This window comes from Astatotilapia calliptera, chromosome 6 (assembly GCF_964374335.1).
Source record: "Astatotilapia calliptera chromosome 6, fAstCal68.1, whole genome shotgun sequence".
NCBI classification, from domain to species: Eukaryota; Metazoa; Chordata; class Actinopteri; order Cichliformes; family Cichlidae; genus Astatotilapia; species Astatotilapia calliptera.
Window position 1 is genome coordinate 43,171,117 of NC_137427.1, and position 23,341 is coordinate 43,194,457.

Below are 23,341 nucleotides of genomic sequence, written 5' to 3' on the forward strand. Positions count from 1 at the left end.
CGGCATATAAAAGACAACACCCCTCAGGAAAGGTGGGGATACTGGTGGGCACGTTAAATAAAGGTAAAGGGGGTGGCACGGTGGTTAGCACTGTTGTTGAAAAGCAAGATGGGACTGGGTTCAGTTCCACCATCAGGCTGGGGTCTTTCTGTGTGGAGTTTAGCATGTTCTCCCCGGTTACTCCGGCTTGCTCCCACAGTCCAAAGACATGCATCTAGTGGGGATAGGTTAATGTGAATAGGTGTGAATGGTTGTCTGTGCGTTAGCCCTGCAACAGACTGGCGACCTGTCCAGGGTGTACCCCACCTCTCGCTGGGATAAGCTCCAGCAAACTCTGAAAAGGATAAGCAGAAGCAAATGGGTGGATGGAAGTTAAAGAAACATTCCCTGCCAAGATTGTTGTTGCCAGATAAACTTGTTTCCCGGTCTATTTCATATTCTGTCCAAGCCTTAATTGATTCTGGAGCAGAGCAGAATTTTCCTGAGTAGAACCTGACTGCCACACTCAAGATTCCCCTGGAAGAATTATCCAAACTCCTTCAAGTTTCACAGTTGGACTGGACATGTCTCCTGGAAATGATCTCTCTCTCTCTATAAATCCAGTGCCCACTCAGAACATATCCAAGTATACTTTTGCAGTGCTAGTGTTAGGATACCCTTGGCTGAGCAAACACATCCCTCACAGTTAAAAACAAGTATCCATCGCCTCTGTTATCATCAGCATTTGAACTGTTGTAGCGACCCACAATCTTTTCAAAACTTGATTTATATGATGCAAATCACTTGGTGTGAATCAGAGAAGGAGACATATAGGCCCAGGTAATGGGCCACCTCTTTTTGTCCCCTCTTGTGTCCACTCCCAGGTCATCCACTGAGCTCATACCTCCGAGTTTGCATATCATCCCAGTAATAATGTAATTCTTCAAGCTTCTGTTTTGGTTGCAAACATAAAAAAGATAAAAGATCCATCGATCCATCTTCTTCTGCTTTTCTGGGGCCGGGTTGCAGGGGCAGCAGCCTAAGCAGAGAAGCCCAGACTTTCCTCTCCCCCGCCACCTCCTCCAGCTTATCCGGGGAAAGACCAAGGCAAGCCGACAAATATAATCTCTCCAGCGTGTCTGCCCCAGGGCCTCCTCCAGTTGGCACATGCCCTGAACTCCTCACCCAGGAGGCGCCCAGAAGGCATCCTTATGAGATGCCTGAACCACCTCAACTGGCTCCTTTTGATGCGAAGGAGCAGCAGCTCTACTCTGAGCCCTTTCCTGGATGGCCGAACTTCTCACCAAATCTCTAAGGGAGAGGCCAGCCACCCTTCAGAGGAAGACCAGTTCCACCGCTTGTATCCGAGATCTCATTCTTTCAGTCACTACCCACTGCTCGCGACCATATGGGACGGGACGTAGATCGACCCGTAAATACTCGTTGATATCTTGATAAAAGATGAAAAAAGAATGCGTTGCTGCCTGTACAGTGTGTGCTCAGAACAAATCTTCCAGGTCTCCTTCAGTCGGTCTGCTCCACCAACTTCCAACTCCAGGAAGTCCTTGGTCCCACATTGAAGTGTATTTTCTCACCGGCTTGTCCCCTTGCTCTGGTAACACAATAATCCTCACTATTGTTGATCATTTTTCAAAAGCTGCACACTTGCTTCAGCTCCTGGTAGACGATGTGTTCATTGAATTCGACTGGACATAGTTTCAATCCAGGGTCCTTAATTTACAGCACTTGTATGAAAGAATTCTGCTCCATCCTCGGTGTCCAGGTGAACCTTTCTTCTTCTGGTTTCCATTCACAGAACTGCATCACTTCCCTTAATCAGTCCACCCGGAGCACGCAACTCACCTGGATTAAGTATGCACAAAACACCATGACACCATCAGCCCCTGGTCTCTTTCAGTTTGAAGCACTCCTCGGGTATCAACCTCCACTGTTTCCAGCAATGCCAAATCCTCTCCGCTGCTGTCAGCGGATCTGGAAGGCAGCTCGGGCAGCACTATTGTGGACCAAGGATCGAAATAAAAGTCGTCCAGACCAAACTCCAAGTTACATGCCGAGACAAAAGGTTTGGTTATCAACAAAGAAAATTCCTCTAAGAACGGAATCTGATAAAACGTCTCCAAACTTCATCAGACCGTTTGAAATTGAGGCTCTGTTTAATCCTGTGTCTGTCAGCTCAAAATATGAGAATCAATAACATGTTTCTCAGATCAAACCCACTCTTGGTTGGTTCAGCCTCAGTGAGCCAGCCTTTACTGGCCAGCAGATTATGAATGTTCGACATCGCAGGAGAGATCTACGATATCTGGTGGAGCAGGAGTGATATGGCCCAGAAGAGCAGTTGTGGATTGGTGTCATGGTCCTTCAGTCCTCCTGTGCTGGCTCACTCTTTCTATCTGTCGCTCCTCTCCTCTGTCTGTGGGAGTGTATGTTTGCATTATTCACACCTTCTGTTGTGGGGTCTGGTCCTCCTGTTTCCCCCCCTTCAGTCCAGCATGCCTGTGTTAATTAACTTACCTGTTGACAATCCTGTGATAGGCCTGGCTGCTGTTTAAGACCTTCATTTGACACTGAATCGTCAAGCAGGAAACAATCAGTTTTGATGGCTCATCTTACTTGATGCACCTCTTTGTTCTCGTCTGCTCAGGATTCCTGGATGTCCTCCTGATGTCAGTTACTGAGAGTGAGAAAAGATTTTCCTGTGGGAAGAGACTCTTTTCCTGAGCTGGTGCCGAGGAATCCTCTGACTACTGCCCATTCACTTTGCATTACGGCATTTATTAACATTTTTAACATTCACTGTAAATAAATGCACTGAACTTAACCTCCACATCTTTAGTCCTGCACATCTCCTCAGTTATGCCAGATGCACATGTTGAGTATTGTTTCTTTTGATTCCTGTTTATTTGGTAATGGTAAATGGACTGATCATTATATAGCGCTTTTCTACTCTCCCGGAGTACTCAAAGCGCTCTATACAACATGCCTCATTCACCCAATCACACCCACTCATACAAGCACTTCCTTCTATACATAAGTGCAATCTAACCAACATTCATACACACTGCGATGGATGCATCGGAGAGCACCAAGAATACTTGGGCATGCAGACTGGGGAAGCCAAGGATCGAACCTGCTCTACAACTGGCTGGGTGTTCTGCTGGTAGTGGGGATTTTTCTCCTAAGAAACACTGGCCTGAACAGAGTAATCTGTTATAAATACCCTCAAACTGGGATAAAGTACAGCAAAAACAAACCACCACCAATGAGAAAGCCAGTCTGACCGGAAAAGCACAGTACAGTCCTAATTCCCAAGGTTTTAAATACTAGTGTGTTTGTGTCTTTTAAAATGTCAGCAATAAATCACATGTATGCAATGTAACAGGGTACAACAGCTAACAGTTTATTTCTCCCCACAACCTTTGTCTTTGCAGCAGGAAATCATAATACCAACTGGGTTGAAAATTATTCTCAGGATAAGTTTTTGTGACATGCTGAGTATTACAACAACAGTTTCTGATAATAGAAGAGTTAACTGTGGTAAATAGTTGAAGATCACACATCTGCAGCTGTTTACATGGGTAGAAGTTCACATTCAGTTATTACATATGCACTCAACAGCCTTCATGTTCTACAGAAATACACAACAAACTGGCAGCCAGTCGTGTCCTTTGAGTTGTGCTCATTGACAAAGACTCATTCACTAATGGCAATGTGTTCGCAACCTGTCCGCATTTAAGGATTAGGAAATATGAATAACGATGAGGAAACAAGGGGAAAGCAAATCCCCGTACCTGCATCGGTTAACCAAACCGACACTACAGTTACACTTGGTCCTTGGTCCTAGGATTTGATGAAGTGACCATACTGAAACAAAATATTTATGTTTCACACGTTTCCACACCTGTGTGTGCTCAAAGTAAAGAACATAAACTTCACTCACGTTTAAAAGGTAAGATGAAGCCATCCTAGTTACAAGCTGCCATCTGGCAGTCAGAGACAAGCTATTGCTTTTATACCCAGTGTGGGATGATTGTCAGTGATTCATACACATTATTTAATCCTGCTGCTTTCATGTTAGAGCCAGCAGTAGCTACTTCAACATAAGGAAGTGCCGACTGGTCAATCCTCGATTCATTTAGGAAACATCAGCTAAGAGAACGATTTCTCCACTTCGAGCAAAAACTCGTCTATAAAAAATGACTTAATTATGCTGAAGATGATCTTCTAACAGCGTGAAAGTTATTTTCATGAATTCTGTTACTCTCACTTCATAAAAAATAAGACACTAACAAATCCACAGAAGAACTGAAGGAAGTTCTCCAAGCTGATGGAACAAAGGAACTGCCAAGTCCCTAAGGGCTGAGCACTCACCAGGTCAGCTCTGGCCTGCTCTTAGGCACAGGGCGAGGGTTGGCTTTGTGTAACTCAGATGTTACAGTCAAACAATCGCAAAGATTCAACAGATTAGTCATCTGACATGTGACATTTTGTCACATGTCATAATTGTTTCCAGCATGTAATGTTAGCACAGAAGTACTTCGGCCATGACTAGCCTTCAGTGCTTCAAGCCATAACCTCAAATGTCTGTATTTTAAATATAACTAAAGCCCAGAGCACAGACATTTATGTCTTCAAAATTAATTTCTCTGGAATTTAACTAGACCCTGTTCTTTGCAGTGGTACTGACTTCCTCCAAACCTCCTAGCCTAAGGGGACAATGAAATGTGCATGCTCATGCTAAACCTGGCTAATGTTTCAAATAATGAGCTCAGCAAATGCACAAGTAATCTCTGTAAGCCAAAAGCTTCGACTGCAGGATGCTCTAAACACTTTTCTTCTACAGTTTTTTCTACTCTCCAACCTGTATGATGTCACAGAGAGGGCAGGTCCCTAATATGGTCATCACAAGCACACACGTTTGGCTGTGAGCATGAAAGCACCACCCACCTGTGTTTACAAGGTCATCTTTCATGGGCACAGGTGCTCACTGCAATGATGCAATGACATTTCTTGTGCGTAAGTTCAGCAGTCTGTGTGCAGAGAGTCAGCAGCCACACACACAAAGACGCCATCATGCATGAGAGTGCTGCAGTGAATTCAAGCTCACGCAAGGAACTGTTGTTGAAACTAAATTCTGCTCACTCAAATCAACCCGACCACAAGGTTGGAGGGCGGGACCTCAGAGGAACAGGCGCCCTAATGTGATTGGTCAAGAGCTCTGTAACAGTTTACTGTGTCAAACCACGTTACACAGTGGCAGCAGCAGAAGTTTATAATTCTGAAAATAACGTTTGTGAACTATCAACAGTTCTTTTTCCATATTACCATTAACATAAATTATTTTCTCAAGATCGTAACAATATTGTCCATAATTGTCCTCAGTTACCAGGAAACAAGTGACTTTAAACCCACTTTAAATAACTAGAATATTTAAACAAACCAAACAAGCTCATAACTTGTGTAATAAGCATTTCATATCTGCACGCTTGCTTGAATTTCTACACTTGCATTGCTTTGTAAGCACAAGCCCACAGACCACCGTCACAGTTTAAACTACAGCTGGAAATGTTCTCATAAAACTGCTGCATGTGGTGAACAGGATGAAAGGATACAGGATGTTTCCCACATATTTCCAGGGTCATATGGGGATTGAAGCTCTTCTGAACAAGCCGTTCATCACAGCCAACTCTTATTCTCACTCACGGAGTAATGCAGGATGTTATTTTTTGAAATATATGTTTTCTTTGGTTTGTGTGTGTTGTCCTTTTCATAATCAAGTTTGATTTATATCCTCAAAAATGAGCAAACTACTTACTAAGTTATTCATTTCATCTTAAACACCATTTGGCATGAGTTCATTAGCTGCATCCCCATTGGCTAGGGTCTTAGCAGTTCCACCGAATGACTGGGTTAGAGCAACATTTTCAGTCTTCGATTGGCCGACAGCTGTCCTATCGTGTTCTGCCTTTGCCCTGATCAGGTTTCTCCGGTGATAGAACAGGTAGCCTGGCAACAGGAAGCCAGCAAGGGAGAAGATGAGAAGGCCCAGATTGATCTGTGGTAAGGAGACAGCGTCGGTACATGTTTCAAACCAAAGCTCTTCTAAAACCCGTTGTTGAAAAACTCCTCTCGGTGTGCACGTGTCCTACCCAGTAAGGATTTCCACTGAGGGGTCCCACCATCAATATGAACAGTGGTTGTTGAAGCAGGGCAAACGCAGCACTGATCATTGACTGCATACCTGTCAGTGTCCCGAAGTGGTTGGCTGGATATCTAGAAAGAGAGGTAGACGAGCTTCTTTTTCTCGTTCATTTGTATTCATTCATTCTTAAATTACTGCTAAAGTACACCGAACCCAACCCAAGGGACTCTCATGTATTAATGTATTACAGACAGAGCTCATGAACTCTGGCTGACTCTGGCCCTTTTCACAATCATACAGTCATGTACAGGGAGTGCAGAATTATTAGGCAAGTTGTATTTTTGAGGAATAATTTTATTATTGAACAACAACCATGTTCTCAATGAACCCAAAAAACTCATTAATATCAAAGCTGAATGTTTTTGGAAGTAGTTTTTAGTTTGTTTTTAGTTTTAGCTATTTTAGGGGGATATCTGTGTGTGCAGGTGACTATTACTGTGCATAATTATTAGGCAACTTAACAAAAAACAAATATATACCCATTTCAATTATTTATTTTTACCAGTGAAACCAATATAACATCTCCACATTCACAAATATACATTTCTGACATTCAAAAACAAAACAAAAACAAATCAGCGACCAATATAGCCACCTTTCTTTGCAAGGACACTCAAAAGCCTGCCATCCATGGATTCTGTCAGTGTTTTGATCTGTTCACCATCAACATTGCGTGCAGCAGCAGCCACAGCCTCCCAGACACTGTTCAGAGAGGTGTACTGTTTTCCCTCCTTTAAATCTCACATTTGATGATGGACCACAGGTTCTCAATGGGGTCCAGATCAGGTGAACAAGGAGGCCATGTCATTAGTTTTTCTTCTTTTATACCCTTTCTTGCAGCCACGCTGTGGAGTACTTGGACGCGTGTGATGGAGCATTGTCCTGCATGAAAATCATGTTTTTCTTGAAGGATGCAGACTTCTTCCTGTACCACTGCTTGAAGAAGGTGTCTTCCAGAAACTGGCAGTAGGACTGGGAGTTGAGCTTGACTCCATCCTCAACCCGAAAAGGCCCCACAAGCTCATCTTTGATGATACCAGCCCAAACCAGTACTCCACCTCCACCTTGCTGGCGTCTGAGTCGGACTGGAGCTCTCTGCCCTTTACCAATCCAGCCACGGGCCCATCCATCTGGCCCATCAAGACTCACTCTCATTTCATCAGTCCATGAAACCTTAGAAAAACCAGTCTTGAGATATTTCTTGGCCCAGTCTTGACGTTTCAGCTTGTGTGTCTTGTTCAGTGGTGGTCGTCTTTCAGCCTTTCTTACCTTGGCCATGTCTCTGAGTATTGCACACCTTGTGCTTTTGGGCACTCCAGTGATGTTGCAGCTCTGAAATATGGCCAAACTGGTGGCAAGTGGCATCTTGGCAGCTGCACGCTTGACTTTTCTCAGTTCATGGGCAGTTATTTTGCGCCTTGGTTTTTCCACACGCTTCTTGCGACCCTGTTGACTATTTTGAATGAAACGCTTGATTGTTCGATGATCACGCTTCAGAAGCTTTGCAATTTTGAGACTGCTGCATCCCTCTGCAAGATATCTCACTATTTTTGACTTTTCTGAGCCTGTCAAGTCCTTCTTTTGACCCATTTTGCCAAAGGAAAGGACGTTGCCTAATAATTATGCACACCTGATATAGGGTGTTGATGTCATTAGACCACACCCCTTCTCATTACAGAGATGCACATCACCTAATGTGCTTAATTGGTAGTAGCCTATACAGCTTGGAGTAAGACAACATACATGGAGAGGATGATGTGGACAAAATACTCATTTGCCTAATAATTCTGCACTCCCTGTATTTATCCATTTTTTTAAACTGCTTTTAAAATTTGGGGTCTCTTTCTTCTCTAAGCTTCAACTTAAGGATGTTCCAGCTGACTAATTTGCTTTTCCACAGTGGTCTGATGTCTGTCTGTGTTAACGGGAACGTGAAGCTCAGTGATGTTGCTTGTTTGGTTAATCATAAGAGAGGAAAACAATGTTCTGTTGAAAAAACTGCTTTAGAGTTTCAGGGTTGGGGGATGGCTACAGCCTATCTCAGCCATAAACCCTGGAAGGTTTTGGCATTTTAAGTATGTTTTGATGGAAAAACATTTGTCTTTTAGTTAAGTAAAGAATCCAAATACTTGTCACAGCACTCGGCGATGCAGTTTAACAATATAAAACAAAGTTCAGCTGCCTGTGTGGTCATTTTCCACGTACAGTTGTACCGTCTATACGAGGGCACAGGACCCCATGTTAGGGCTGAAAATCAATATTTTAAACTCTGATTTCCTTGCCCATGCCTTCCTTACAGGGTTTCTAACTGTAAGCAAAATCTCTCACATTACATATGTTAATATATAAATACTGTAGCTTTGTAAAAGCCCTGTTGTTACCCACACAGCAGCATAGAGACCTCCACAGCAGGAGTGAACAAATCCTCTTACTATGGTATGCAGAATGAATGACACCATCTATCAGAGAAGCAAAGTCAGATGTTAACAGTGATACTCGGATGTGTCAGTGAGGACTTCTGAAGCTCAGGATTTTGCTAACCTGTAAGGGCAAATTGTCTATCAGGGATGTGATGCCAAAGGTGACCAACAGGAGGTTGGTGAAGATGAAAGCTCTCATGGCATTAGTGAGTTTCTGGATCTTCCTGTTCCTCTTTGAGGCATTCAGTTGGCTGAGAAGGACAAAGTTCAAGTGTCAAAAGAGGCTCATGGCTACACAAAAAGTTTGAATGTGGTGAAATCAAGATGCAGAGGTACACTGTGATGTTAGTGACACCACCAGGCTTCTCCTCTTTTATATCGCAATCCAAGTTCAAAGTTAACATTAAACCCATCCTATGTACTAAACACCAGCCTTTGGGTCTGTCTGTAGTATCTTATCCTGAACACTTTTCATACCAATTGTCTGTTTGTGTGTTTGGACTTTCCTCTTCACAGTCCTTCATCCTCCAGTCCATGATGTAGCCAATCAACGGACAGGTCAGTAGACACAGCAGCTGCATCGTACCGAAGACAGATGAGTAGAATCCAACTGGAGAGGACATTTATAGAGAGGGGGAGTCAATAAAAAGTGATTTACATGGGTAATATCATTTGCCCCATGGCCAGACACAACTTGAACCTATACAATGAAATCCATCAACAATACGTTAACATTAAATCTTTGGCACAAGCCATATCTCTGAGCTGTATTACTTTTCTTTACCACCAGTACTACAGCTTTTATTCCCGTCTAACAAACGTTGTGGGCCAATAAGATAAGATAAGATAAGATAAGATAAGATAAGATAGAACTTTATTAATCCCTCGGGTGGGTTCCTCTGGGAAATTCGACTTCCAAAAAAAGCACAGCAACGACCGAAGTTACAGTTACAGAATTGTTATATATATATATATATACACACACACACACACACACACACACACACACACACACACACACACACACACACACACACACACACACACACACACACACACACACACACACACACATATATATAAATACAGAGACAAATATAAATAAAATATACGAAGGGGATAAATAGAATAAATAGGAATAAAAAATAAAAATACAAGTGAATTGCACATTTCAAGTATTGAGTCTATTGCACTGTTGACTATTTACAAAAAGTATTGCACAAAAGGTATTGCACAGTGAGGTGAAGAGGCACTACAGCTTAGTTGTTCCCCCCTCCTTTGTCCTCCTGTCTCCCCTCCCTCTCCCCTCCAGAGAGGAGTTAAACAGTCTGATGGCGTGTGGGACAAAGGAGTTTTTAAGTCTGTTAGTTCTTGTCTTTGGGAGAAGCAACCTGTCACTGAACAGACTCCTCTGGTTGTTTATGGCCGTGTGCAGAGGATGCCCAGCATTGTCCATAATGTGTCCATCAGTTTCTTTAATGTCCTTTTCTCTGCCACTGTCACCAGAGTGTCCAGCTTCATGCCGACCACAGAGCTAGCCCTCCTGATCAGTTTCTCCAGCCTGCATGAGTCCCTCTTTGCTGTGCTGCTCCCCCAGCACACCACAGCATAGAAAAGTACTCCAGCAACCACCGACTGGTAAAACATCCTCAGGAGCTTCCTGCAGATGTTAAAAGACCTCAGCCTCCTGAGGAAGTACAGTCGGCTTTGGGCTTTTTTATACAGGTGCTCTGTGTTGCATGACCAGTCCAGTTTATTGTCCACCCACAGCCCGAGGTACTTGTACTTGTTGACCACCTCCACCTCCTCCCCCTCTATCTGAACCGGCAGTGGACCTTCTCTGGACCTCCCGAAGTCCACAACCAGTTCCTTAGTCTTTGAGGTGTTGAGTTGCAGGTGGTTTGTGTGACTCCATGCGACAAAGTTCCTCACCAGACTTCTGTACTCCTCTTCCTGATCATCCCAGATACACCCCATGATGGCCGTGTCATCTGCAAACTTCTGAATATGGCATAATTCAGAGTTGTAGCAGAAGTCAGAGGTGTACAGGGTGAAGAGAAGAGGGGACAGCACAGTTCCCTGTGGTGCTCCTGTGCTGCTGACCACAGTGTCAGACGTGATGTCCTTCAGCCTGACGTACTGTGGTCTGTCGGTGAGGTAGTCGGAGATCCAAGCCACCAGGCAGGGGTCCACCTCCATCCTGTTCAGTTTTTCCTGAAGCATACAGGGCTGGATGGTATTAAAGGCACTGGAAAAGTCAAGAAACAGGATCCTGACCGTGCCTTTTCCCCCGTCCAGGTGTGAGTGGGCTCTGTGTAGGAGGTACAGGATGGCATCCTCCACTCCGACACCCGCCTTGTATGCAAACTGTAGTGGGTCCTGGGCATGTTGTACCTGTGGTCGGAGGAGGTTGAGGAAGAGCCGCTCTAGAGTCTTCATAAGATGTGACGTCAGTGCCACCGGTCGGAAGTCATTCAGCTCATTGGGCCGGTTCTTTTTGGGGACCGGGACGATGCAGGATGTCTTACATAGGGCGGGCACTCTCCCCAGTCGCAGACTGAGGTTGAAGACTCGTTGTAGCGGCTCCCCAAGTTCAGCAGCACACGCCTTTAGCATCCTAGGACACACCTTGTCTGGGCCTGCTGCCTTTCTGGGGCGAAGCTTCCTCAGTTGCCTCCTGACCTGATCCACTGTGACACTGGGAGATGTTTGGGAGGAGGGGAGGGGGGGAGATGTCTTGCTGCTGAGAGAGGGATTGGAGGAGGGGGGTGTCATGGTGTCAGGAAGGGGGGGAAGCGAGGGAGGTAGGAGAGTGGGGGGAGGACTCTGTAGTGAAGGTGAGGGTGAGGGTGGGGGGGTTGTGGGCTGGTCAAACCTGTCACCTAGGATGTCATCCTGTAATATCTTTAAATGTTGCAGACTCTTTCATTGACTGGACAGGGCCTGGAGCTGGAATTTTTCAGTGCTCTCGACATAGACAGGTAACCGGCATGTCAGCTTCCCACATGTCCGATTACCAGTGATGGGAATAACAGCGTTACGTTTTTCAGTAACGAGTAATCTAATTACTATTCCTATCGTTACAACGCCGTTACCGTTACTAACAAGAAACTGCGGCGCGGTCGCGTTACTATTTTACAGCAAACAGACGGTTGAAGCTGTCTGTAGTTTACAGCATCTTATATCAGCTGCACAGAAGTAGCTGTAAGTAATCTGGGCGCTGCAGCTTTAAGCAGCTGCGCTCCCGCGGACAGCGATCACTTTCTGCCCGACGATCACTTTTTGGCACAACACCTGGAGCTCAGGGGGCAAAACAATGGCATGAGTGCTGCTGTTTGACTGAGGAAGAATAAAGTAGTCGTGGTAAGCCGATCACATGACCACTTCAAGATGACAAAGCAACAAGGTGCCAGTTTTTAAATTGTGCTGATAGGCCACGTAAAACCAGACTCATGATAAACAATATATACGTGTGTTTACTGTCTGAGGACAGCGCAGCGAGACCTCTCTGCTAATGAGCAAAAAAGAAAAATCAAACCAAAATCAGCCCGTTCATGTTGGTGCAAAAATGCACCATGTTGATATGGCAACATGACATTTGGTTGTTTAGGAAGATTTAGGAGTGACGGCGAGAGAGAGAGAGAGCGAGTTTTGAGATGTGAGAGATGTTTGGAGTGTGTAGTTAATGTGTTGTCTTGTGTAGTTAGTGTGTAGTGTTGTGGATAGTGTTGTGTTGTGTGTCAGAACAATGAGGCGACTGCTGTCTCCAGGTAGAAACAGGAGTGACACACCTGCTGCTGTCAGACCTGCAGGTATCAGGCTGTGATGTTTCCTTTATAGTGGACAGAAATATTTGGAGTGACACAAATAATTTGTGGCATCTTATTGAAGAACAGCTGATTGTTCTGTAAACAGTTTGACATGGTTAAAAAAGGTAAATGGCTGCAAATCACTTTGTTGTTTGCAAAACTTGTGCGTATGATTTTAAAACTGACAATTTATATTTGCATTTAAAGTTATGAAATATGATTCAATAAACATGTTTGTGGTTGTTACAGTAACAAATATAACTTTCTACTCGGATTTTGTTGTTTGTCTGATTTTAGATCAATTGTGTTAATACAGTTTGTCAAAATGAAAACATGACTGTAAATTCAGACACGTGAGGTTGTGCTGAAACGAATGACACCAAACAAGGCAAAGTAACTAGTGAAGGTGAAATGTAGAGGAAACATCAGAAGTAGTTACATCGTGGACATGCAATAATGCCACATGCTAACACTGGGAGGGAAGACACAGCTCACCAAAGTAAACTGCAGGTGGACTACCACAAAAAGTTTGAACATGGCCATTTTAAAGAAGCCAAGAAAGACAAACTGGCTGAAACCAACTGTCATGGTCCAGGTGAGTGCGGGGTTTTTCCACTCTGCTGGGCTGCACCTTCAGGCGGAGACTCCAATCAGCCTTCACAGCTCAATGCAATCAAGTCACCGGCATTTAAGACCAGCACTCACAACAGACCTTTGCCAGATCTTCAGCTAACTCGCTTTAGTCGTGGCCACCTTATCTTTTGCATTTCTACCCACAGTGTTTTCTCTCTGTCATAGTACCACGTCACACTTCACAAGCAGGAAAAATACGCATCTCTGTCTGGACGCTGGTTTTCTGCTATCAGGTTGCACTCCCTCCATCGTGGCCTTTCACCTACCTGCCCCCTGCCAGGGCCGTTGCTCCAAGTATATTCTGGACTCTGTCTTGACCACTCCTCACCCAGACCCCCTAGACACCCTCCTTGCCTGACGCCTACCCCTGCAACACGTAAACCATAACCATCATAGCTTAATCTCTGGCTGTGATTCACTGGACTGCCACTGACTGCCTGTCTCTTCTCATTATAGTGACTCAGTGTACCTCCACCCAGGCCGCTGCCCCTTTTCCCTCCCCAGGATCCGTACTTAAACTCTTGTGTAACATGGTAGACTAATGTACCTGTGTTAATTCAGCTCCATATTATTGTGTGAAGTTGCACTGGGTTGGGAGTGGTTTTGTGTGTGTGTCACATTTTTGGTGAGCCAATGGGTGGAATGGGGTTGGACTAATTAGAGGCAGGTGTACTTGATTGCACTGATACACTGGTCTACTTATAGCCCACACTACAAACACTGCTGTGTCGTTTTGTCTCTCTGTGCAGGTATGTACTGTGATGAAATCAGATATGTTTGGGATGGATGGGTTTTGTCCTATGAATTCTATAGTGAAAGTGTAGTTTTGTCTCTCTGTGCAGGCCAGGGCCTATTATATGCCACAGCCTAAAGGTAGCAGAGTTGCAGAGGCTGGAGTGACCACTGACTATATGCTTGCAGGGTGGTGGGTCTCCAAGGACAACTTCTAACCCTGTTACAGGCAACACATGGAGTGTAACTGGCCGTGTGGCATAGCTGGCTCTGGCCTTGGGACTGTGTGTTTTTATTTGATTCATAAATGGGACACTGGACTGTTTTATCTTTTATCTCTTGATATATTTTGTCAATAAAGTATCTTTTAGAATTTTATTGACTGTCATCTTTTTGCCCACGACTGAGACGGTTGGTCAGACCTAGAGTCTTTCTTTGGGTGTGTTACAACTGGCGTTGTTGACAGGATCTGGCTACCATAATCTGTAGTGGGCAAAAGCAAGATGACTGATCAGAGTGAATTACAGTCTGGCCCAAATAGAGAAGCACCAGTTTCTAGTGCAGGGTTTAGGCCCTTTGGTATGATCCCTATGTTTAATATGCTCACAACTAAATTTAGAGGGAAGGATTCAGATATTAGTCTAGGTGAATGGAAAAGTAATTTGCAGACAACATTTGCTTTGCAAGGAGTTCCTGTAGATTTTAGAGCAGAATTAACACTCTGTTGCTTGGAAGGCAAGGCTAAAAGAGAGATTTTAATTCTAGCACCAGAGAAGCGTAATTCATCTGAGCTAATTTTTAATGAGTTAGAGAAGTTGTATGGGGATAAAACAACTGCTTCGGTCCTGCGCTCTCAGTTCTTCAACCCTCGCCAAGAAACACATGAAGACATCAGTTCATTTGCACTGAGATTACAAGAACATTTTCTCAGGTTAAAGAGGAAGGACCCTAGAGGTATGAATGACGAAGATATTCTTCTCAGAGATCATCTGGTTGAAGGCTTGAGAGACACTGCCCTTAGAGGTGAATTCAGAACAAAAATTCTAATGAATGATCAGTTGACATTTGCAGAAATTAAAGCAGAACTAATCCTGAGGGAACACGTTTATGGTGAAATGGTTGATCCAGTCCAGTGTTTTGCTGCCAAAGGTGAAAGATACAAGACCTGTAATGCTAAGGATATGGAACAGATCAAATCAGAGTTGTGGGAGGACATGAACAAGCAAATGACTACACAATTCAATGATTTATCACAGACTTTGATCAAAGAAATCCGATCAGAACTTCATCAAGCTACACAAGGGACTTTGGACTGGAAACAGACTGACCAGTCCAGATCAAGAAAGAAAGGAGGGAGCAGACTCAGAGTCTACTCAAACAGCTATGATGAACAAGGTAGCCCCATCTGTAACACTTGTTCCCAGCCAGGCCACATAGCTCGGTTCTGTAAAAGCAAGCCTAGATCTGGATCGTTAAACTAGACGACACCACTGTGGCGGCCCAGACAGTGGGTTGTGTCGATGCCAATGGGCCTCAAACTGATGTGAAAAAACTGATTGGAAAAGTTCCTAAAGTCAGCTTGTGTCTTGATGATGTTCCAATACAGTGTATTCTGGATACTGGATCAAATGTGTCACTGATAAAGAACAGCTACTTCTCTAAACACTTTGGCAGTAATGGTATGAAATTGAAGGATGCAAGCAGCTGGCTGGTGCTCGAGGCTGCTAATGGACTAGATATTCCATACCTGGGTTATGTATTGCTACATGTGAAGATTGGACAGGTGGAACTCCCTGAATGTGGTTTTTTGGTGATTAAGGACCAATGTTTAACCGACAATGAAGGCGTCCTGGGTATGAATGTTATTTCAGTCTTATGAAAAAATGGATCAGGAGAAGCCATTAGCCTACCTCTCCTCTAGTGGGGCCGAACAGAGAGCTTGGACTACTGCTTTTCAGATTTGTGCCAGTCAGGCACGGTTTGCAGCTTCAGATGGGTCCATTGGGTATGTACGTACCATAAATCGCCATCCTATACAGATTCCCCCTCGGAGTGAGATGTTGGTTTGGGGTCGTACGAAGACTGGAGTGGATGGCAGGGATTATCAATGCCTGGTGGAACCTGTCGAGGTGGGTGAAGTCTTAATTGCTAGAACATTATCTACAGTCCATGATGGGAGGCTTTTGATTAGGGTCCAAAATCTTAATGACTCACCAATGTACCTTTATAGACATCAGAAGTTGGCTAAGACTTTTATTATTGACCCAGCAGATATCATACAAGAGAATAGTGTGAACATGACTTGTGTTGGTGTAAACACAGTTAGAGTGAGTATGGACCAAACGCAAGCCCTGCCCAAGGAGAAATGCATGTTCCCTGATTTAACTGGTCTTCATTTGTCCACAGAGGAATTGGAGAAACTGCAGGCTTTATTGCATAAGCACCGAGCAGTGTTTGCTGTGCATGAGGAAGATTATGGATTGACAAGCACCATGCAGCATTCAATTCCTACAGGCAATGCTGCACCAGTCCGTGAGCGCTATAGACAAATTCCACCAAAGTTATATCAGGAGGTAAAGAGTTTTATTCAAGGTATGTTGGATGCTAACATCATTGTGCCTAGTTGCAGTCCATGGGCTTCTCCGGTTGTGTTAGTCCGTAAGAAGGATGGGATACTTAGATTTTGTGTGGATTATCGTAAACCTAATGCTGTGACCCATAAAGATGCTTACCCTCTTCCAAGAATAGAAGAGTCACTTGCCAGTTTAGGTAACGCAAAGTATTTTTCCACACTTGATCTTGCCAGTGGATATTGGCAGGTTGGGGTGTCCCCACCAGACAGAGAAAAAACAGCCTTCACTACACCCATGGGTTTATTTGAATTCACCAGAATGCCCTTTGGCTTGTCAAATGCACCAGCCACCTTCCAAAGGTTGATGCATGTATGCCTGGGTGAAGAAAACTTACAGTCTGTACTTGTCTACTTAGATGATGTAATAATCTATTCTCCAGATTTTGACACCCACTTGGTTCATTTGGATGCAGTCCTTGGTAAACTGTCAAAGCATGGCCTCAAATTAAAACCCAAGAAGTGCTGTCTTCTAAAACCAGAGGTTCAGTATTTGGGTCATCGTGTTTCAGCAAAAGGGGTTGCTCCAGACCCTGACAAGATTAAATGTATTCAAGAATGGCCTATTCCAACTACTGTGAAACAATTACAATCATTTCTGGGTCTGGCAGGCTATTATCGGAGATTTGTGAAAGATTTTGCAAGAATTGCCCAACCATTAAATCAAATATTAGTTGGAGCATCACAAAATTCTAAGAGGAAGGATGTTCCCTTGTCCACTAAATGGAACTCTACATGTGACACAGCCTTTAGTTCTTTAAAAATGGCTCTAACATCTGCACCAGTGTTGGCTTTTGCTGATTTTAATCTACCTTTCATCTTGTACACAGATGCCAGCAACCAGGGCTTAGGAGCCGTACTTGCACAAGTTCAGGATGGAAAAGAGAAAGTAATTGCTTTTGCTAGTAGGAGTTTGAGCCCTTCTGAGAAAAATGATAAGAACTATAGCTCCTTCAAACTTGAGTTTCTGGCCTTGACCTGGGCAGTAACCAAGAAATTTGCTGAATATCTGTATTGTGTACCCTTTACAGTTTACACAGACAATAACCCTTTGGTACATTTGAGTTCAGCCAAACTTGGTAGCTTAGAGCAGAGATGGGCAGCACGCCTGGCTAGTTTTCAATTTGAGATCAAATATAGGCCAGGGCGTATTAATCAGAGTGCAGATGCACTATCCAGATATCCATCACCTGTAGTAACTGAGGCTACAGAGGGACAAAGGGAAGAAGTAGAGGTTCCATCCTTTAAACAGGTTGAAGTAAATGTGGTCAGAGCAATGTGTGTTGGCGTAAGCAACTCTAACCAGGAGGGTTTACAAAATGTAACCTGTGGTGTGCCTCTGTTTCCTGAACGCACGCCATCTCAGTGGTCTGCCTTGCAAGGGGAGGACTCAACGCTAAGAAGGGTGGCCTGTTATCTACAGAGGGGCCATCAGCCAAATAAGCGTGAGAGGCAACAGGAGTCTAAACCTGTTCTAACTTCTGCGGCACTGGGAACGACTGTCACTAAAAGATGGAGTGCTGTGTCGGACATCACATGATACCAAGGAGGTCGATCCAGTAGTTCAAATTTTGGTTCCTGAGGGTGAGAAGTATTCTATATGGCAACTGTACCATGAATATGCAGGACACTGGGGCCCAGAAAAAACAATATCCCTCATTAAAAGAAGATATTTCTGGCCCAAATTAAATACTGATGTTATAAATTGGTGTTCCCAATGCAATGCCTGTGTCCTGCGTAAAGCGGCTGCTGCGAAACATGCTCCGTTGATTCCCATTAAGACATCTGCACCCATGGAACTGTTGTCTGTAGACTTTTTGTCTATAGGTGTGTGACAGGTGAGACCTGGAGACTTGGGACGGAGCTGGTCTTCGCTCCTTTCATAAGCGCAGGTGTGGGCAATTGGGTATTCCTTTGCAAACCTGAAGCTGCGAGCGCTTGGTCCGAGTTGGGCAAGTTGGTGTTTCTTAACTATGAAAGTCTGATACGCGTCCTCCCCTAAACTTCTGTTAGAACGGTAGGTTACACAAAAATGTACCACTTGAGCGCTGGCTGTTGGCAGAGGTGCTCCCGTGAGAACGGTATAGTGGACTTCATCGCCACTGACCCACATTTATTAGGGTGTGACACGAACTTGTGGACAGGTAACAAAACCAATTCAGTGGAGGAATATTCCTGTGTTTTATTGTCCAGCTAGTGATCGCCTGCCTTTTATTCACAGAGTACCGAGCTGCTGCTTTGCCAGGTGGATTTCTGGCTGCGGGCAAAGGACCCGACACATCAGTGTGTTTTAATTTGTTTTAAACTGGTGTAAGTCGACGGACTGACTGCTGCGGCTGTCGATGGTTTTGTTTTTTTGTTTTACTTTTTCTGTATCAGTAGGCACCACAGATATTGATTCGCAGGCGGTGAAGGCGCTGCAGGGAAAACAAATCCTTTTTTTGCCTCCCCGCTTTTGCATGCACAGCGGGGGGCCCGAGTGAAGACGGCACCGAAGATTTGCCTTTTTTTCTATAGTGTTTTACCCATTTGGGGTCATGTGTGAGTTGCCGTCCATTTTTAACCTGTGTGCTATGTCGATTTGTTTTTAAACTGTTCCCCGCAGCGCTTGTCCTGTCTCACGGGCAATCGTACAGTTTTATCGTTTTTAATAAGGTAACGTTTTTAATTGTTTTTAGGTGCTGCTGTTACACTGTTTCTTTTATTTTGTATTAAAAATTAAACTCTTTTAAACTGACTGTGCGCCTACGGCTCTGTCCTATTTTAAATAGGTACCTACCACGGGTCACAAACGGTCCAGAAGATCTGTATCATAATGTTTTGGTCATGGTGGATCACTTCAGTAAATTTGCTTGGGCTGCAGTTACAAAAGACCAGACTGCAGTGACGACAGCTAAAGCACTCTGGAGCAAGGTAATTCAGCCCTTTGGTGCACCGAGACGACTGCTGTCAGATGAAGGTCCTAACTTTGAATCGCAACTAGTGCAGGAGCTGTGTGAATTGTATGGTATAAAGAAGGATCATACAACACCCTATCACCCAGCTGGAAATGGGGCCTGTGAACGGCTTAATCGGACTCTTCTGGGGTTGCTGGGCACATTAGGTGAAGAGAGGAGAAACTGGCGAGATCACCTGCCTGAGATGATCCAGGTATATAACCATACAGTGCACAGTTCTACAGGATATTCACCACATTATTTGATGTTTGGAAGGCATGGATTTCTTCCCCAGGATCGGCTGATGGGCCTTACTGAAAATGTGGGCTGTTTTTCTGTAAGCAACTGGGTGCAATACCATCAGAGACGGCTGCAGTATGCCTTCCGAAAAGCTCAAGACCATAGAGACTCTGAAATGTCCCGGCAAAAGAAATATCATGACCTGAAAGCAGATGCTCTTCCATTGCTGCCTGGAGAGAGAGTATTGCTACAGGACTTGAGAGCAAGGGGCCGAGGTAAGTTGGCAGATAGGTGGGAGCAGCAACCTTATGTCGTCATAAAACAAGCAGATCCTGATTTGCCGGTGTATGTAATTAGACAAGAAGGGGGAAATGTTGAGAAAGTGATGCATCGTAACTTAATGAGACCTTGTTTGCTACCTATGCAACAAGATATGCAGAACTCTAGGAGTGAGGTGGAGACAGCCAGGCAGGAAGATTTAAAAACTGGAAATGCATGGCCACACACTGGTAGATCTCCAGCTGCTCCACCCTGGGTCGGGTTTTGGCTTCCTACAGAAATCCCTCTCGAGGCTGGCCCAGAAGGCATGGAGACAGGACTCATTCATCAAGAACCCAGACGGTCAACAAGAACAACCAAAGGACTGCCTCCACAGAGATTTGGAGACTAATATTTATAGATTACATGGTCATTGGGACAATGACCATTTCAGCAGGGAGGGGTGTAACATGGTAGACTAATGTACCTGTGTTAATTCAGCTCCATATTATTGTGTGAAGTTGCACTGGGTTGGGAGTGGTTTTGTGTGTGTCACATTTTTGGTGAGCCAATGGGTGGAATGGAGTTGGACTAATTAGAGGCAGGTGTACTTGATTGCACTGATACACTGGTCTACTTATAGCCCACACTACAAACACTGTGTCGTTTTGTCTCTCTGTGCAGGTATGTAATGTGATGAAATCAGATATGTTTGGGATGGATGGGTTTTGTCCTATGAATTCTATAGTGAAAGTGTAGTTTTGTCTCTCTGTGCAGGCCAGGGCCTATTATATGCCACAGCCTAAAGGTAGCAGAGTTGCAGAGGCTGGAGTGACCACTGGCTATATGCTTGCAGGGTGGTGGGTCTCCAAGGACAACTTCTAACCCTGTTACAGGCAACACATGGAGTGTAACTGGCTGTGTGGCATAGCTGGCTCTGGCCTTGGGACTGTGTGTTTTTATTTGATTCATAAATGGGACACTGGACTGTTTTATCTTTTATCTCTTGATATTTTTTGTCAATAAATTATCTTTTAGAATTTTACTGACTGTCATCTTTTTGCCCACGACTGAGACGGTTGGTCAGACCTAGAATCTTTCTTTGGGTGTGTTACACTTGCATCTAGTCATAGCACAAGAACAAGAGCTCAGAGCCGATCAAAGCAGGTATTGGCCTTTTACAAAACAGCTGCAATTTTGAATTGGCCAAGAAAATTGCATTTGGTTGATCTCTAGAAAATGAATCACGAAGTTCCCATGAAATCTGAGTAACTCACTGTTCAAGGTGCTTTCTTGTAAGTCTAACATGTTCCTTCCACAGAGTAAAACCAATCTGAATCTTAAGTCAGGACCCAAACAGGTCTTGGTCCTGGGTCGAGTCTCGGTGGACAGCAGTCATGTGTGTGCACCATTAGAACTGAGTGTTTTGGTTTATACCTTGTTTTTCCACCTCCTTCTGTAGCTCCTCAGAGGCTGAAAGAGACAGCAGCAGGTCAGGGATTACCAGAGACGGGTTAACAGCAATTATTCTCATTAGCAGCACACTCACTTTGGCCCTATAAACAAGTGACAAATAAAAGAAACGCTGAAACCATGTTCCCTTTGATTTGATGATTTGGCTCCAATGTGCACCTTACAAGGAAGCTCATTGCAGATCTGAGTGATTGCCTTTATGCTACGGTGAAACTATGGTAAAGCAGTCTTTTCCAGATTGCCTGCATTCATGTGGTGAGAGGGTTTACTAAATGGTTTGATGAGAATAAAAATGATGTGAATTCTGTGCCATAACCTTAACTTTCACCCAGCAGAACACTAAACACTTGATATAGAGTTTTTTTAAAAACCACATAAGGAATACCAAAACTGGAGCCTATCCCAGCTGTCATGGGGCGAGAGGCAGGGTACACCCTGGACAGGTCGCCAGTCTGTCGCAGGGCCAATGAAATAAACCATGGAGCATTTAGATTTAAAAAATAGAAAATGGACCATTATTCTTACGGTTGGGGTCGCCGTGGGTGACTAGGAACTCCATCATCTTATTCATAGCACCCATGAAGAAGATGAGCCTCAGCTGTGTCATCGCCATGGTGATAACACTCCACAGGAATATGGGAGAACACACAGAATGACAGAGCGGCACAGACGCTGAAGAAGGAGACAAAGAGAGAAAATGTATGAATGTACATTTAGCTTTTGGTTCAGCAGATACAGACCTCAGAGCCGTGCAGGTTCCAGCCAAAACTCTTTCAGTTCACTGAGAGTTCAGGTCCATCGCAGATTCTCACACAGTTCATTTTGCTGTTCATGGTAGTTTACAGTGCACACAAGTCTTTAAAGACTAGAAAGCCCAGGGGTGGCTGTAGCTCCGATGGCAGAGCAGGTCAGCCACTAATCAGAAGGTCGGTGGTTCAATCCCAGGCTCCCCCCTGGCTGTATGCCAAATATCATTGGGCAAGATACTAACCCCATGTTGGCCTACTGGTGGTGGTCAGAGGGCCCGGTGGCGCCAGTGTCCGGCAGGTGTGGCTTGCCATCACCAGTGTGTGAATGTAGGGTAAAGTGCTTTGGGGTCCTCAGGGACTGAGTAAAGCACTATACTAATGCAGGCCAGTTACCATTTTCCCATCACTTTCATCACTGCAGATGCTGGACCACTGGTCTGTCAACCACTGGTCGACTCTCCCCTCGTGAACAAGACCCTGACGGTGTTTTTCTGGACTCGGGGCAACACTTAACCCTCATCAAAGGCAAGGGAGCCATAGATGATCGCTCGGACGATGGGAGCTTGATTTTTTTGAGAATAAAATCACTGAGAGTGTTGGCAGCAAGCTCAACTTAAACTAAAGCCAAAATAACAAAACAAATACCTTGGGCTGTGCTGTGGGGGTCTGTGTGCTCAGGTACTGTCTGTCTGGATCCCATTGTGTCTTCCATTGCAGTCATGTGGGTGATATTCCTGTCCCCGGTCACGCTGTCCTCTGTCACAACCCCACTTATCTTCACCCTTTTACTGTTAAGAGGAAAAAAACACACAGAATGTAATGGGAAGAGTCATAATGTGCAATTCCCACTATCTCAAAGATGTTTTAAGTTGAAGACTTTTGGAGATACTCATAAAACGTGCCCGAAACCACAGCTGACGTTACTGAATCTGTAAAACTCAGAACACATGGGAAAGGTTCATCATGAAGCCTCGTGACAGCTGACATGAGTGGGTAACATGAAGTCACAACATGAGGAGCGATTCCCTCGTCAATATCTATATTAGTCTGAAGGCAGTGATTTATAGCCTAACCGACTGCAATGACTCTGTCCTCTGAGCAGCCTGTGCACAGCTGTCCCAGGTGTTGTTGTCACTCTTCTGTTCTCTGTGTTTTGTTCATGTCTCTTTCCATTGTGAGCTTTAGTCGACTCTCAGCGCTCTCAGTTCTGCATCCTGCACTCAGGTTTTTGTGTCGTCCCTGGAGAAATCTCTCAGGGAG

The 23,341-nt window shown here is 44.5% G+C and overlaps 1 protein-coding gene across 1 annotated transcript in view; it reads right to left on the minus strand.

Moving 5' to 3' along the window:
• Window positions 1–5,252: 5,252 nt before the first annotated feature.
• slc43a1b (solute carrier family 43 member 1b) overlaps window positions 5,253–23,341 on the minus strand; it is a 32,267-nt gene continuing 14,178 nt past the window's right edge. Inside the window, exons 8-15 of the mRNA XM_026172142.2 lie at window positions 22,727–22,869; window positions 21,858–22,004; window positions 21,297–21,332; window positions 9,100–9,232; window positions 8,744–8,873; window positions 8,588–8,661; window positions 6,150–6,273; window positions 5,253–6,055 (exon numbers count right to left, since the gene is read on the minus strand). Coding sequence (XP_026027927.1) covers window positions 5,834–6,055; window positions 6,150–6,273; window positions 8,588–8,661; window positions 8,744–8,873; window positions 9,100–9,232; window positions 21,297–21,332; window positions 21,858–22,004; window positions 22,727–22,869 — 1,009 coding nt within the window. The 3' untranslated portion in view covers window positions 5,253–5,833. The remainder of the gene's footprint in view (window positions 6,056–6,149; window positions 6,274–8,587; window positions 8,662–8,743; window positions 8,874–9,099; window positions 9,233–21,296; window positions 21,333–21,857; window positions 22,005–22,726; window positions 22,870–23,341) is intronic.